A 16,454-nucleotide genomic window follows, 5' to 3' on the forward strand; every position below is an offset into this window, starting at 1 on the left:
ATCCTTGTTTTAATATTCTATTCCCCTTGAAGTAAATGCTAACTTTACATTTGCCTTCTTTACCACCAACTCAACATGAAAATTAACTTTCTGGGAGTCTTGCATGAGGACTTCTAAGTCCCTCTGCATCTCTGATGTTTGAGCCTTCTCCCCATTTAGATAATAGTCTGTTCTATCGTACCTTTTATAAAAATGCATTATCGTACATTTTCCAAAACTGTATTCCATCTGTAATTTTTTTTGCCCATTCTTCCAATTTGTCTAAATCCTGCTGCAGTGGCAATGTTGCCTCAACACCACCTACCCCTCCACCTAGCTTCGTATCATCCGCAAACTTTGCCACAAAGCCATCAGTTCTATTATCCAAGTCATTGACAAACAATGTGAAAAGTAGCGGTTCCAATACTGACCCTTGAGAAACACCACTAGTTACTGGCAGCCAACTAGAAAAGGCCCCCTTTATTCCCACTTGCTGCCTTCTACCTGTCAGCCATTCCTCTATTCATGCCAGTAGCTTTCCTATAACACTATAGGATTTGATCTTGAGCAGCCTCGTGTGGCACCTTATCAAATGCCTTCTGAAAATCCAAGTAAATGACATTCACTGCCACTCCTTTGTTCATCTGCTTGTTACTACCTCAAAGAACTCTTAACAGATTTGTCAGGCAAGATTTCCCTTGACAGAAACCATGATGACTTTGATTTAGTTTGTCATTAGTCCCCAAGTACCCTGAAACCTCACCCTTAATAATGGACTCCAACACTTCCCCAACACTGAGGTTAGGCTAACTGGCTTATAATTTTCTTCCTTTTGCCTTCCTCCCTTCTTGAAGAGTGGATTGACATTTGCAATCTTCCAGTCCTGCGGTACTATGCCCGAATCAAATGATTCTTGAAAGACCATGACCAATGCATCTGTTATCCCTTCAGCAGCCTCTCTCAGGGCTCTGTAACATAGTCCATCTGGTCCAGGTGACTTTTCCACCTGAAGGCCTTTCAGTTTGTCTAGAACTTTTTCCTTATGGCACTTGTTCCTGCTCCATGACAGTCACACTGGCACACTGTGACATTGCTAGTGTCTTCTACAGTGAAGACTGATGCAAAGTACTCATTAAGTTCATCTGCCATTTCTTTGTCCCCTATTACTACCTCACCAGTATCATTATCCAGTGGTCCAATATCAATCCTCACCTCCCTTATACTCTTGATATAACTGAAAAAGCTTACAGAATCCTGCTTTATATTGGCTAGTTTGCCCTCATATTTCATCTTTTCCATCCTTTTTTAGTTGCTTTTTGTTGGGTTTTAAAAGCTTCCCAATCATGCAACTTTCCACTCACTCTTGCTGCCTTATATGCCCTTTCCTTGGCTTTTATGCATTCCTTAATGTCCCTTGTCAGCCACGGTTGCCTACCCCTGCCATTTGAGAACTACTTCTCCTGTGGGACATAACTATCCTGTGCCTTATGAACTATTCCCAGAAGCTTCAGCCATCTCTGTTCTGACGTAATCTCCATCAATATCCTCCTCCAATCCACTTGGGCAAGTTCCTTTCTCATGCCCCTGTAATTCCCTTTATTCCAGTACAATACTGATACATGTGACTTATGCTTCTCCCTCTCAAATTGCAGAATGAGTTCAGTTATGATCATTGCCTCCTGCGGGGTTCCTTTACATTAAGCTCCCTAATAAGATCTGGGTTATTACACAACACCCAATCTTCCCACCATGTCTCTTGCAAAAATGCTATCCCCTTCTCACAATTCCTCCGTCTCTGCCGCATCTGCTCTCAGGATGAGGCTTTTCATTCCAGGACGAAGGAGATGTCTTCCTTTTTTAAACAAAGGGCTTCCCTTCGTCCACCATCAACTCTGCTCTCAAACGCATCTCTCCCATTTCCCGCACATCTGCCCTCACCCCATCCACCCGCCACCCCACTCAGGATAGGGTTCCCCTTGTCCTTACCTACCACCCCACCAGCCACCAGGTCCAACGTATAGTTCTCCGTAACTTCCGCCACCTCCAATGGGATCCCACTACCAAACACATTTTTCCCTCCCCCCTTTCTGCTTTTCACAGGGATCGCTCCCTATGCGACTCCCTTGTCCACTCGACCCCCCATCCCTTCCCACCGATCTCCCTCCTGGCACTTATCCTTGTAAATGGAACAAGTGCTACACCTGCCCTTACACTTCCTCCCTCACCACCATTCAGGGCCCCAGACAGTCCTTCCAGGTGAGGCGACACTTCACCTGTGAGTCGGCTGGTGTGGTATACTGCATCCGGTGCTCCCAGTGTGGCCTTTTATATATTGGTGAGACCTGACGCAGACTAGGAGACCGTTTCGCTGAACACCTACGTTCGGTCTGCCAGAAAAAGCAGGATCTCCCAGTGGCCACACATTTTAATTCCACGTCCCATTCCCATTCTGATATGTCTATACATGGCCTCCTCTATTGTCAAAATGAATCCAAACTCAGGTTGGAGGAACAACACCTTATATACCGGCTGGGTAGCCTCCAACCTGATGGCATGAACATTAACTTCTCTAGCTTCCGTTAATGCCCCTCCTCCCCTTCTTACCCCACCCCTGACATATTTAGTTGTTTGCCTGTTCTCCATCTCCCTCTGGTGCTCCCCCCCTCCTTTCTTTCTCCTGAGGCCTCCCGTCCCATGATCCTTTCCCTTGTCCAGCTCTGTATCGCTTTCGCCAATCACCTTTCCAGCTCTTAGCTTCATCCCACCCCCTCCGGTCTTCTCCTATCATTTCGCATTTCCCCCTCCCCCCACTACTTTCAAATTTCTTACTATCTTTCCTTTCGGTTAGTCCTGGCGAAGGGTCTCAGCCCGAAACGTCGACAGTGCTTCTCCCTATAGATGCTGCCTGGCCTGCTGTGTTCCACCAGCATTTTGTGTGTGTTGTTGACCTAATCTTAGATAGTTTTTCCTGAGTAGGCCCAAGCACAAGCTGCTCTGCTCTTTACCCTTGCAGTTTCTTAACTCCACCCTCAAAGATTCAACATTCTCTGACCCTATAGCACCTCTTTCCAAAGATGTAATTCCAGCTCTTACTAACAGAGCCACACCATTGCCCATACCTTCCTGCCTGTCCTTTTGATAAAAAGTATATCCTTTGATGTTAAGCTCCCAGTCACAACTTTCTTTCAGCCACGACTCAGTGAAACCCACAGTGTCATACCAACCAATCTCTAATAGTGCCACGTGTTCATCCACCTTATTCCAAATGCTATGTGTATTTAAACACAGCACCTTCAGCCCTGCATTCTTCGCCCTTTTGAATTTTGCCTCTGTGGTACAATTTAACCCTTTACTCTGTCTGTATTTGTACCCAGTCACTGGCTTGTCCTTCCTTACATTCATGTTACACCCAACAAACTACTTGTAAACCTACTGGCTCATCCTCAGCTCCATCACACTAGATCCCATCACCCTGCCAGATTAGTTTAAACCACTCCCAACCGCTCTAGTAAACCTGCTCACAAGAATGTTGGTCCCCCTCGGATTCAAGTGTATCCCCTTCCTTTTGTACAGGTCACACAGAAGAGGTCCCAATGATCCAGAAATCTGAATCCCTGCTCCAATCCCTCAGCCACGCATTTATCTGCCACCTTGTTCTGTTCCTATCCTCACTGTTGCGTGGCAGAGGCTGTAATCTTCAGATTACTGTCCTTGAGGTCTTGCTTCTCAGCTTCCTTCCTAACTCCCTATATTCTTTTTTCAGGACCTCCTTTCCTTTTCTACCCATGTCATTGGTACCAATATGTTCTATGACTTTTGGCAACTCACCCTCCCTTTTCAAGGATACTGTGGATGTGTTCAGAAACATCCCTGGCACCTGGGAGACAAACTGCCATCAGTGTTTCCTTTTTGCGTCCACAGAATTGCATGTCTGTCCCACTGACTATAATGTCCCTGATTACTGCTGCCAGTTTCCTAACCTTCTGAACCACAGGACCAGACTGAGTTCCAGAGGTACGGCCACTGTTTCATCCCCCAGCAGTACTCAAAATGGAGTACTTATTGTTGAGGGGGATAGCCACAGGGGTGTTCTCCACTATCTGACATTCTCCTTTTCCTCTCCTGGCAGTCACCCTTTGTCTGTCTCCTGTAGACTTGGGGTGACTACCTCCCTGTAGCTCCTGTCTTTCACTGCCTCACCTTCCCTAACAAGCTGAAGATCATCGAGCTGCAGCTTCAGTTCCCTTTAAGGAGCTGTATCTCGGTGCACCTGGTGCAGTTGTATCTCTAAATTAAAAAGTTACTGAATTTGTGGAAAATGATACATAAACAGATAGGCAGATAACTAATCTAAGAATTATAAAATGGGATTGGTGTAAGGTGATCAATAGTGCAGGGATTTGGTTCAAAGAGTCTGGTTCCACGCTGTAACGTTTGGATTATGACAGAAAATACAAAAATGTGTGATTGATCGCCAAGAGGATGACTGGTAGTTCCCATTTAGAACAAATTGGGATACTGTTACCTTTGGGTGAGCTTGTTAGTGTCAATGGAAGTGCAAGCCATAAAACAAAGGAGCAGTATTAGGCCATTCTGCCCATCGAGTCTGCTCTGCCATTCCATTATGGCTGATTTATTATCCCTCTCAATCCCATTCTCCTGTTTGCTCATGTCCTTTGACAGCCTTACTAATCAAGAACCTATCAACCTCCACTTTAAGTATACCCAATGACTTGGTTTTCACAGCTGTTTGAGGTTATGAATTTCTGTGGCTAAAGAAATTTCTCCTCATTTCTGTCCAAGCGGAATAGTGTTTAATGAAAATCATGGGAAGCTGTGTGGAGTGTTTGTATTGTGTATTTTGGATTATTTGTGAAATAGAGGTAATTTCTTGCCAAAACTTTTAACAAAATGATGTGGAAGTAGTCTTACTGATAACACACTTAGATTTTAGTGAGACTGGATGTGCTGATGTTATCGCGGCTCCCGGGTCCCACTGCGGTTATCGTGGCTCCCGGGTCCCACTGCGGTTATCGCGGCTCCCGGGTCCCACTGCGGTTATCACGGCTCCCAGGTTCCACTGCTGTTATCACGACTCCTGGGTCACATTGCTTTCTCAGTTTCTCCAAAGCTCTGTTATTTTTAGCCTCATCCCCTAATGTCCAAAGTGTGAGTCACAATTGGAAAACAATTCAAACAAAATCTCTGGAAATCTGGAATAAGGGAATTGCCAGAAACACTCAGCAGGTCAGGAGAGAGAGAACCAGTTCCCATTTCAGGTCACGGCTTTCACCCGGTCTGGAGATGAAAGGAAACGAATGTGCTTTGAATAATCACACAGGAAGAGCGGCTTCCTATTAGGCTTGTGTAGTCTAATAAAGGCTGAGATAGAGGAAGCATTGACCACCACTGCTTGCTGTTATTCTAATTCAGTACCAGTGAAGTTTTTGATACCATTTGATCTTGAAAATTTATAGTGATATTTGATAGTCCACTAATACTGTGAGAATATAATGATGTAGATTTGCATATTAACTAAAAACAAAATGATTTGCGCATTGCGGTGTGCTCTGTTTATATCACTGAGTTTTCTCCAAGCTTTTCTAGTTGTGTTATTTCTACAAAAGGGCTGGCATGCTAACAGAGCAATTAGCGTACTACCACTCCATGTAAATAAAACTTGCTTCTGACATTCCCCCTATACTTCCCTCCAATCGTCTTAAAACAGGGGTTCCCCTCTCATTAAAAGGTTGGAAACCCCTGCCTTAAAATTATGCCCCCTTGTTTTAGCCATTTCTGTCCTGAGAAAAAAGTCTCCAGCTGTCTATTTGATTTATGCTTCTTGTCATCTAGTACATCTCTTATCCTCCTCCACAGTAATTATGCTGGAAAATTAAAGTTACTGAGCACAGTATTCCAAATGTGTGTACAAGGTCTTGAAAGGAGTAATAGAACTGTGTAATTTTGAGTAGCCTATTTTTAATAATGAGTTAGGTTTTAAAGAAAATGCAGTGATTTGTTTTGTGATCTATGTAAAACCAGATGTAGGTCTACAAAATATGTAATATTGGGTGCGTCTGTCTGTCTTTTGGTAGCATGCTATTAAACAGCATTGTTCCTCTTCCAGACAGGTTGCTTTTCATGACAACAGCAGTTGATTTGGTTGTCACTGAGGTGCAAGAGCCAGTCCGGTTCCTTCTGGAGACCAAAGTGAGAGTGTGCCCACCTAGCGAGCGAATGTTCTGGCTCTTCAGTAAGCGAAGTTACACAGAGACATTTTACTTGAAACTCAAACAGGTAATTATTTGGGTATCACCTTTTGTAATAAGGAAGTATTGGGAGGGTATTGTTTGTTACTTGGGTGTCTCAGTAACATAGCAGTTAGTGGAACACTTGCAACGCCAACAACCTGTTGGTGTCCACTGGTGTCCGTAAGGTGTTTGTACATTCACCCTGTGACCGTGTGGATTTCCTCGCTGCTCTGGTCTCCTCCCACAGTCCAAAGATGTACAGGTTAGGGTTAGTGAGTTGTGGACATGTTATGTTGGTGCCAGAAGCATGGTGAGACTTGTTAGGCTGCCCCCAGAACATTCTCGGACTGCATTGGTTGTTGACTTAAATGATAAATTTCACCTTATGTTTTCACGTAAATGTGACAAATAAAACTAATCTAATATATCGCTGGAATTTGCTATAGATTGCTTTATCAAACACAAAGCCATTTCAAAGACTACAGGGGAGCTTGACGGTGTAGAGAGTTAGGGTAGTGATTAGTGTAACACAATTACAGTATCAGTGACCTGGATTCAGTTCCTGCCACTGTTGGTAAGGAGTCGGTGAGTGTGCGGCTTTCCTTTGGGTGCTCTGGTTTCCTACCACATTCCAAAGATGTATGGGTTAGTCGGTTAATTGGTCATGAGTGTAGTTGGGTGGCATGGCCTCATTGGACCAGAAGGACCTGTTGCATGCTGTATCTCCAAATATAAATAACAGCAAGCAAATTTACCTAAAAGCTCCATCCAACTAGCACAGGGTGATTTAGGCATCAAATCAAATTTCTTTCTTGCATTGTCTGTGGACCACAAGCTACTTTGTCAGAACATGAGCTCATGTGGGAAGGTCGCAATGCTTTTGCAAGCAGGCCCTCAGTTAAAAGCCAAACATTACTAGAAAATGCTGATTTGTAAACTTTGTCCTATCATAAGCATGCCCTCGATCTTACTTTTGACTTCAGATCAGAGCGGCTGAGGTCTGGAGATGGAAAGATTTGGATATTTTTGCTTTATTCTGTGAGTCAACATCCAGTTAATTCGGCTTCCTGAAAAGCGTCTGTCTTAATTCATCCACTGCATGCACACTTTGTGTGTAGAATGGTATCGTAGCAGCTAGCCAGTACATAGATTTTCACCATTAGCTGTAAGATTGGAGTTTGATTCCCACTATTGCCTGAAAGGAGTTTATTCCTTCTTCCCTTGACCACATGGATTTCCTCTGGGTGCTCTGGTTTCCTCTCACATTCTAAAAGATACACAGTTAGGGTTAGTGAGTTGTGGAGATGCTATGTTGGTGACACTTGCAGGCTGATTTGATTTGACAATCTTCGCTGATTTGATTTGACGTACATGACACATTTAACTATCTGGCAAATAAAATGTAATCTTTAAACTGTTGCCACCTCTTCGTGAGAGTTTACCTTGGTAGTAGTGCACAAATGCAGATTGTATAACCTAGATTAGGAACGGTCAGATGGAAATGTAATTAAGTCCAGCTGCCGAGTTGTTGAATGTTGTTGTTTACTCAGGGTACGTGGTGTATCTAGAGTAACACACACAAAATGCTGGAGGAACTCAGCAGATCAGGGAGCATCTACGGAGGGGAATAAACAGTCAAGAGTTTAGGCCAAGGCCCTGCATCAGGACTGGAAAGGAAGGGGGAAGATGCCAGAATACAAAGATCAGGGGTTGAGGAAGGAGTACAAGCTGACAGGTGATAGTTGAGACCAGGTGAGGGGGAAGATGGTTGGGTGGGGGAGAGGGCGTTGAAGTAAGAAGCTGGGAGGGGATAGGTGGAAGAGGCAAAGAAGAATGAATCTGATAGGAGAGGAGAGTGAGCCATAGGAAGTTGGGAACAAAGAGGGGTACCAGGGGGAGGTGATGGTCAGGTGAGGAGAAGAAAAGCAGAATGGGGAATGTCAAAGGAAGGAGTGGGGTGTAATACTGGAAATTAGATAACTCAACATTCATACTGTTAGGTTGGAGGCTAGACAGACAAATCTGAGGTGTTGCTCCTCCAAGCTGAGAGTGGACTTATCATTGCAGTAAAGGAGGCCATGGGCTGGTGTGTCAGAATGTGTATCTGAGCAACCTTTGAATTGTTTTACAGATTGATCAGAAGGAAAGGAAGAGCAATAGTGATACACTGTACGAGGTTGCAAGTTTGGAAAGTGAGTCTGAGCGCGAGCGAAGAAAAACAACGGCAAGCCCAACCATACGCTTGCCCCACTATGGGTCGCAGGGGTCTATCATCCCTTCACCACCCGAGGATGATGAAGAGGAAGGTTGGTCCACTCAAATTCTGAGCTGACTTATATTTCTCTCTGAAGTTTGTGCAATTAACAACTTTATGATTTTAAAAATCTCCTGCTTTTAGAGTTGTGTCTAATGGCTTTTATGCTACACATGTGAAACACCAGTGGGTTAGGCAGCATCAATGGAGAGGAATAAACAGTGTACGTTTTGGGGCAAAACCCTTCAACAGGATTGGTTTCTTTGCCAATAGTTCACTTGAACATATAAATCATTTTTAAATGTAATAATAGAACTAATAAAAATTAAACTAAACCTCTCCCTTTGTGGCTCTCACCCAGTGTTAACACGGATTTTGATTCAACTTGAACCATGCCATATCCACACGCAAAGTGTGTTAATGTAGGAATTAGGACAGAATTTAATAACGGCACTGAGTTCACCTTTGATAGTGTGCTATTTGTTGTTACTGGGGAATGTTTAATACAGTATTACAGCATGGATTCGGCACATCTCACCGACGCTGACCGTGGAACCTCTAATGCTCTTCTATTCACATACTCATCCAGATGTCATTTTATCATGTACTCATCAAAATGTTCACCTTTTGTGAACTATGCTCCGAAACTGTGGAGTTCAGCACCTAAAGGATGCAGACTCAGTTGATACTTTTAAGCACCAGCACAAACTCATTTATTTAACCTTGATTTTAACTAACATATTTTTGTCTTTTATTATCATGTTTGCACTTTATTCCATTGTAATTACCTTGAACTACATTGTCTGTTTGAAAAGGGCTCAAATGTTGTTGTTATTATTTATTGTATTGGACTCAACCATTTCTTCTAGCAGCTTATTCCACATCCCCACCACTCTCAGCCTAAGTCGTGCTTTCGTTTGACTTTACAAGATGTAGCCCCTCACACTTACCTGAACAGAAAGCCTAATCTCAGCCCACTTACAGTACCTACCTGTTCAAGATCCCCCTGTAATTTTTCATAACCTACATCAGGGGCTCCCAACCATTGTTATGCCATGGCCCAATACCCTTAAGCAAGGGGTCCATGGACCCCTGGTTGGGAAGTCCTGTTCTGCACTACCTGTTTTAGTATCATCCTCAGACTCACTAACTTGGAGTGTACATGAGCCTTAAGTATTGACCTTGAATTTTTGTTTATTATTAGCTTTTACCCCTTGGAGGATCAAGAATCAGGATTGGGTTTAATATCACCTGCATACATCGAGAAATTTGTTGCTTACAACAGCATTGCATTCAGTACATAATAAAAACTATAAATTACAATAAGAACTGTATATAAACATATAAATTAAATAAATAGTGCAAAGAGAGGGAAAATATACTGGGCAGTGTTCATGGATTCATTGTCCATTCAGAAATCTGATGACAGAGGGGAAGGAACTATTTCTGAAATGTTGAGTGTGTGTCTTCAAGCTCCTGTTCTGAAGGCTGATCTGCCAAGCATATGTTTCTGGTGTGAAGGCATTTTTAAGCCTTTCCTAATGTTTTCATTGCTGGCCACTTGCAAGTTGCTGCTGACGTGGAGCTTGTCGTTGGGAGGTTAATGTAGAGTTTGAGTGGTGTTTGTTTTGTCAACCCCAGCCCCATGTCATTGTTTTATCTATTTTCTTTAAGGGATTGTCTAGTTTGAAAAGATCTGCAACACTACAGTGATCAACAACCCCTAGAGAACCTCTGATGTTTTAAGCAATCAAATCTTGCATCATCTGCATCTTAAGTAGATTAGAAAGCAACTGTTGAGCAAATAATAAGTGTGGTAATAAATCAGGATCAGGTTTAATATCACTTGCATATGTCGTGAAATTTGTTGTTTGCAGCAGCAGTACGTTGCAATTGTTACGAACCCCGTAACTGGGTCACTTACCAGCAAAGATAGAGAGGTCCGTTGAAGTCTGATGATACTATTTTTAACAGTATTTATTAGTAAAAATACACAAAAATAATATCAATGCAAATAAACAGATAATATACGTCGTCAATACTAAATCTAAAAGTGCGGGTATAATAATAATCAATAAGAAATAAGCTGTATGGTTGTCTAGGGGATAATGTATTGTCCGATGGAAATATAAAGTTCACTCAGTTCATGCAGGCTGCAGCCGTTGGGGACCGCTGTGTTGCAATGGTTGGAGAGAGAGAGAGATTTGGAGAAAAACTTGCCGGCTTTCCTTTTATGATTTCGATCCGTCAGGAGTCTCATTGTCGTGGCCTTTCACGTGGCCTCTCCTTTAGCTAAACCGTTCTTCCGTGATGAGCCCGCCACCCTGGCAAGGGAGGACACACACGAGCCCCCACCGGCTGTCGCTATTAAACACTGTCACGGGATCTCTAGTGTTTCTCTTGGTGCGTCTAAAGGGGTTGTTCCCCAGACCCCTCTTTTATCCTTACTCACGGGGTCTCAGATGTCAATCAGGTTGGGATGATGCAATCCCTCAACCAGCCCACTCTGGTCGTCCCCTGAGGGGTTTCAATGAATAGTACAGTACTCAATACACAATTCCGTCTCCAAGAGACAATGGCCGTTATCAGTGGTTCCGTTTCGCTGAGGTCAGGACACATTCCAAACCTTGTGTATTCTGGACGTCTCTCTCTCATTTCCTGGGTCCCAGACCCGAATTAATAACGATCTTGTGATTCTCAAAAAGGAGAGGGCGACTTTGTACCCTTCGGCCCCTCAGAGTTGCTTCACATTCATAACACAATACATAATAATAAAAACTATTAATTACAATAGGAAATATTTTTTTTAAATTAAATTGAGTGGTGCAAAAAGGAGCAAAAATTTTGAGGTAGTATACATGGGTTCATTGTCCGTTCAGAAGTCTGATGGCGGGGAAGAAGCTGTTCCTGAAACCGACCATGGAGCCCACCTACATTTGGCTAATATCCTTCTGAAGCACTTCTGTCCATGTAAGTGGCTGGCAGGATGGAGATGTATCTCTACCAAAGGATGGGTATGGTGCCTCTTCCCTCTGCTAGCCTACAGGTCACTCTTGGGCAAGTTATAGCACTGCTTAATCCTCTGATCAGGGTCACGTGTAACCATAGATACAGGTGGTGGATGGTCAGATGAGCAGCTGGTGCATATCACAAGTCCTGGTTATGCGACCACTGACACCCAGCAGACAATCTCTGAAGTGTATTGATAATGGCTGGGTCACCCATCTTGTAAAGACACTTTCCTGAAGGAGATGGCAAGCCACTTCTGTAGAAAAATTTACCAAGAACTATCGTGGTCAAAGACCATGATCACTCAGGTCATACGGCGCAATACATAATGGTAATGATGCTGATAATCCATGTGCTCATCCAAATGTTTGAATGTTGTTATTGTACCTGCCTCAACCACTTCCTCTGTCAACTCATTCCATATGGTCTCCACTCTCGGCCATGACTTTATGAAATTGTTTGTGTCAGTGTGCTCACCCTGTTTGGAAGCATCACCATGTTTCCAGCAGCAACATAGCAGGCTTGTAACGTACTAACTCTAACTGTACATCTTTGGACTGTTGGGAGGAAACTGCAGCACAGAGATGAAACCTATGTGGTCACAGAGAATGTACAAACTTCTTACAGACAGTGGTGGGAATTGAACTTAGGTCACTATGCTTGTGTAATGTGCCGCCCCATTTACCATAAGCCATTTACCTATATGATCAAAATTCCCCTGCTAATTTTTCATAACCTTCTATACCATCTACAACTTCAGTTCTAGTATCATCCTCAAACTTAACCTACCATGCCTTGTACATTCAGCATCAGAATCAGGTTTATTATCACCGGCATGTGACGTGAAATTTGTTAACTTAGCAGCAGTTCAATGCAATACATAATCTAGCAGAGAGAGAAAAAAATAATAATCCAACTTGTTTATATAAATAACAAACACCAAAGTTCCCAGCATAGCCCTATGGCATGCAACTAGTGACAGCCCTGAGATCCCAGCACTGCCCCATGGCACATCACTGATGACAGGCCTGCAGTCTGAGAAATGACATTTGACTATCACTTTCTGTTTCCTACCCTTGAGCCAATTTCAAATCCAATTAGTTTTCTCTCCCGGGATCCCATGCTGTCTTGCCTTCTGGATTAGTTTGCCATGAAGGACCTCATTAAAGGCCTTGCTAAAGTTCATTGAGACAATGTTTACTGCCCTACCCTGGTTAGTTCTTCAAAAAAATACTTAAGTGATCTGTCAGACACAGTTTCCTCACACACAAAGCATGCTGGCTATCCTTAATTAGACTATGCTTATCCAAATGTTGATAGATCATACCCTCACAATCCTCTACAGTAATTTACCCAGCACAGACATCAGACTCATTTACATAGTTTCTGGATCAGAAAAACAATATTTAACATTTTGGCATTCATAAGTTGGTAGGATTTTGGTAAATGGATGGAAAGTTGTCTTCACTCATTTAGTTCTATATTCTCTTTCTTCAGATAACGATGAGCCTCTCCTGAGTGGCTCTGGTGATGTGTCCAAAGAATGTGGTGAAAAGATTTTGGAGACTTGGGGTGATCTACTGTCAAAATGGTGAGTACGAACACCATCTTGGAGTTGTGTTGAAGTTTCTATGATGAAGTTGTATAGTCTGGTTTAGAATTAGGTATCTGTGGTATCAGCTTGATTTTTAAATATTGCAGTTTTGTTCAGTAGACGTTTATGTGGGTGTTGCAGACATTTCCAGATTTAAACTTGGCAAATAAGCTCAGCAAATGATGGAGAAAGCTTAAGGGGCTTGGTGACCTGCTCATTTTCTTGTGTTCCTAAAGAATCTTGACTCCCCAATACGAGGGCATTTTCTCTTGTCACTTTGTCATGTATTTCAGCAGAACATTTGATCTTCATTCAGTGGAAATGGTCTTGCTACTCATAATCAGGCTTATTATCAGTGATGTAAGTTGTGAAATGGGTTATGAGGCAGCAATACAGTACAATATCAAAAAAATTACAATGTTACAACAAAAGAGCAAAATAATAAGGTAGTGTCCATGGACCACTCAGAAATTTGATGGCAGAGGATAAGCTGTACCGAAGATGTTGAGTGTGTTTCTTCAGGGCTCCTTTACTTCCTCCAAGATAGTGGCAATGAGAAGAGGGCATGTCCTAGATGGTGAGGATCCTTAATGATGAATGCTGCCTTTTTGAGGTGTCTCCTTATGAAAGTGTCCTTGATGATGGGGTGGGATGTGCCCATGATGCAGCCCTATGCAGCGGTGCTACCATACCAGACAGCGATGTAACCAGTCAGAATGCTCTACACGTTACATCTATGGAAATCGGTGACAAACTCCTAATGAAACATAGCTGTTGTTGAACATTCTTCATAATTCCTTAAAACTAGATTTTCCTCTCCCATTGAAACTTTGCAAGTGTTTGCCTATTTTGACAGCTTTTGCTGTTTCCCATAAGTGTTCAATTCAGCAGAGCTGAGATGCATTCCAGAAATAATTTGTATATAAAATAATGGCTTCCCCTGAGTAGTAAAACCACCATCTATGATTAGGATACTGCAATACTTTCAATAAGTGTTTTAGCAATTATACTGTTCACTTTAATTTGTTCATCTAATATGAGGTTATCTGTGTTTGGAATGGTGGAAGTGGGAGATGAGGAGTAAGAGGTTTTACGTTCACAAACTAATTAACTAATTATCTGACTATGTAAAAGAGTGTACACATTTGAATTTTAATTGCACAGATGCCAAATGGCTGCTTTTCCCTTTGTCAGATTAAATTATATGTAACATTGATTTTCAACATAGTTTACTAAAGCTAAAGTTTCCTGTCTCTTCCTTATCCCTTAACTCTGTGAACCATGACCTGTTTTAGTGGAAGTCACTACTGGTAGTTGGGCTCCAAAGTTCCTAAACTGTTCTTTTAATCCTTTCTTCCTTGGCCCAGCACACCAAGGTTAATTGTATTCTCTTAGCAAGGGATGAGCAGATTGAGCTGAGACCAGGAAATTTGTGGTATTGTGGAAACTGTTGGTAGACTGATTAACAAACAAGAGAAAATCTGCAGAATGCTGGAACCCCAAGCAGCACACACAAAATGCTGGAGGAACTCAGCAGGCCAGTCAGCATCTATGTAAAAGAGTACAGTTGACGTTTTGGGCTGAGACCCTTCAGCAGGTCTTGAACTCCTTACAGACAGCAGCGGGAATTGAACCTTGCTGGCATTATGCTGACCGACAACTGTGTTGCCCCATGCTACCGTGTTGTCTATACAATTACTACCGTTGCAGTGGTGACTAGGTTTCCTAATTACTATCTCCTTTTGTCCACAGCTTGTGTAACACCCCAAGTCCTAACACTACCATGTAGATGTAATTATAAGATGATTAGACCACAAAGCATAGAAATAGAATTAGGCCATTCAGCTTATTTATTATCCCTTTCAACCCCATTTTTCTGCCTTAACCCCATAGCCTTTGATGTCCTGACTATTAAAGAAGCTATCAACCTCCGCTTTAAATATTTCCAATGACTTGGCCACCACAGCTGTCTGTGGCAGTGAATTCCACAGATACCCAAACCTCTGGTCAAAGAAATTCCTCCTCATCTCAAAGTGGATGCCCCTCTATTCTGAGACTGTGCTGTCTGGTCCTAGGCTCCCCTACTATAGGAAACATCCTCTTCATGCCCACATGCCTTTCAATATTCAATAGGTTTCAGTGAGATCTCTCTTCATTCTTCGAAACTCCAGTGAGTACAAGTCCAGAGCCATTAAACACTCCTCATGTGTTAACCCTTTCATTCCTGGAATCATTCCCATGAACCTCCTCTTGTCCTTCTCCAATGCCGGCACATTTTTTTCTGAGATAAGGGGCCCAAAACTGCTCACAATATTCCAAGTGCAGTCTGACCAGTGTCTTACGAAGCTGCAGCATTAATTTCCTTGCTTTTATACTCTAGTCCTCTCAATATGAATGCCTTCCTTACCACTGACACAACCTGCAAGTTAACTTTTAGGGAATTATTTGTTCATAATTCGATCAAATTGTGTCTCAACACATGAAAGTTTTTGTTAACTTGTCACTAATTGTCTCAAAGTTAATTTTTAAATTAAGCCAGTGTGGTTGATTGCTCATCTCTAAAGCCATTGCAACAGCTTGCTTTACCTTGGTGCTTTGGGCAGCACTTGTAATCCGGCCCTTACTACCCATTTCTCTTTGAACTACAAAAAGCAGAGTCTGATCATTCCTTGTCTCCAAGGGAAATTGCATCATTTTAGTTGTAGCGGTTTTTATTACATGAAGTGAGATCTTCCCTGATGTGCTTTTATCCGAAATGAAGGGTGAGCATCTCTCTCTCTCTGTGAGACTCAGAATCATATTTATTATCACTGACTTACATGATGCAAAACTTGTTTTGTGGAAGTAGTACTGTTCAAAGACATAAAATTACTGTAAATTTAAAAAGTGCCAAAAATTGTAGTGTTCATGGACTAGTAAGAAATCTGCTAGCAGAGGAGAAAAAGCTGTTTCTACATCATTGAGTGAGGGTCTTTTGGCTTTTGTACCTCACCATGATGGCAGTAGTGGGAAGAGGCCATGTCTTAGATGGTGAGGTCCTTAATGATAGATGCTGTGTTCTGAATATGGGTCAGCTGCTGCACAGGATTGAAATAAGCTGTAGAGAGTTGTAAACCGTCATCTCCATCATAAGCACTAGCATCCATAGTATCCAGGATGTCAAGGATGCCTCAGAAAGGCAGTGTCCATCATTAAGTACACCCATCACCCAGGACATGTCCTTTTCTCATTGCTGCCATCAGCAGGGAGGTACAGGAGCCTGAAGACACACACTTAACGATTCAAGAACAGCTTCTTCCCCTCTGCCATCGAATTTCTGAAGGGACATTGAACCCATGAGCACTACCTCACTACTTTTTTATTTCTT

At 42.5% G+C, this 16,454-nt stretch overlaps 1 protein-coding gene across 3 annotated transcripts in view; it reads left to right on the forward strand.

The window, feature by feature from the left end:
• rabgap1 (RAB GTPase activating protein 1) overlaps positions 1-16,454 on the forward strand; it is a 242,797-nt gene that overhangs the window by 98,460 nt on the left and 127,883 nt on the right. For all 3 annotated transcript variants that reach the window (XM_073052552.1, XM_073052553.1, XM_073052554.1), the window contains 3 exons: positions 6,107-6,276; positions 8,362-8,536; positions 12,991-13,084. In XM_073052552.1, the coding sequence (XP_072908653.1) occupies positions 6,107-6,276; positions 8,362-8,536; positions 12,991-13,084 (439 nt within the window). The remainder of the gene's footprint in view (positions 1-6,106; positions 6,277-8,361; positions 8,537-12,990; positions 13,085-16,454) is intronic.

Source organism: Hemitrygon akajei, chromosome 7 (genome assembly GCF_048418815.1).
Source record: "Hemitrygon akajei chromosome 7, sHemAka1.3, whole genome shotgun sequence".
In the NCBI taxonomy this organism is placed as follows: domain Eukaryota; kingdom Metazoa; phylum Chordata; class Chondrichthyes; order Myliobatiformes; family Dasyatidae; genus Hemitrygon; species Hemitrygon akajei.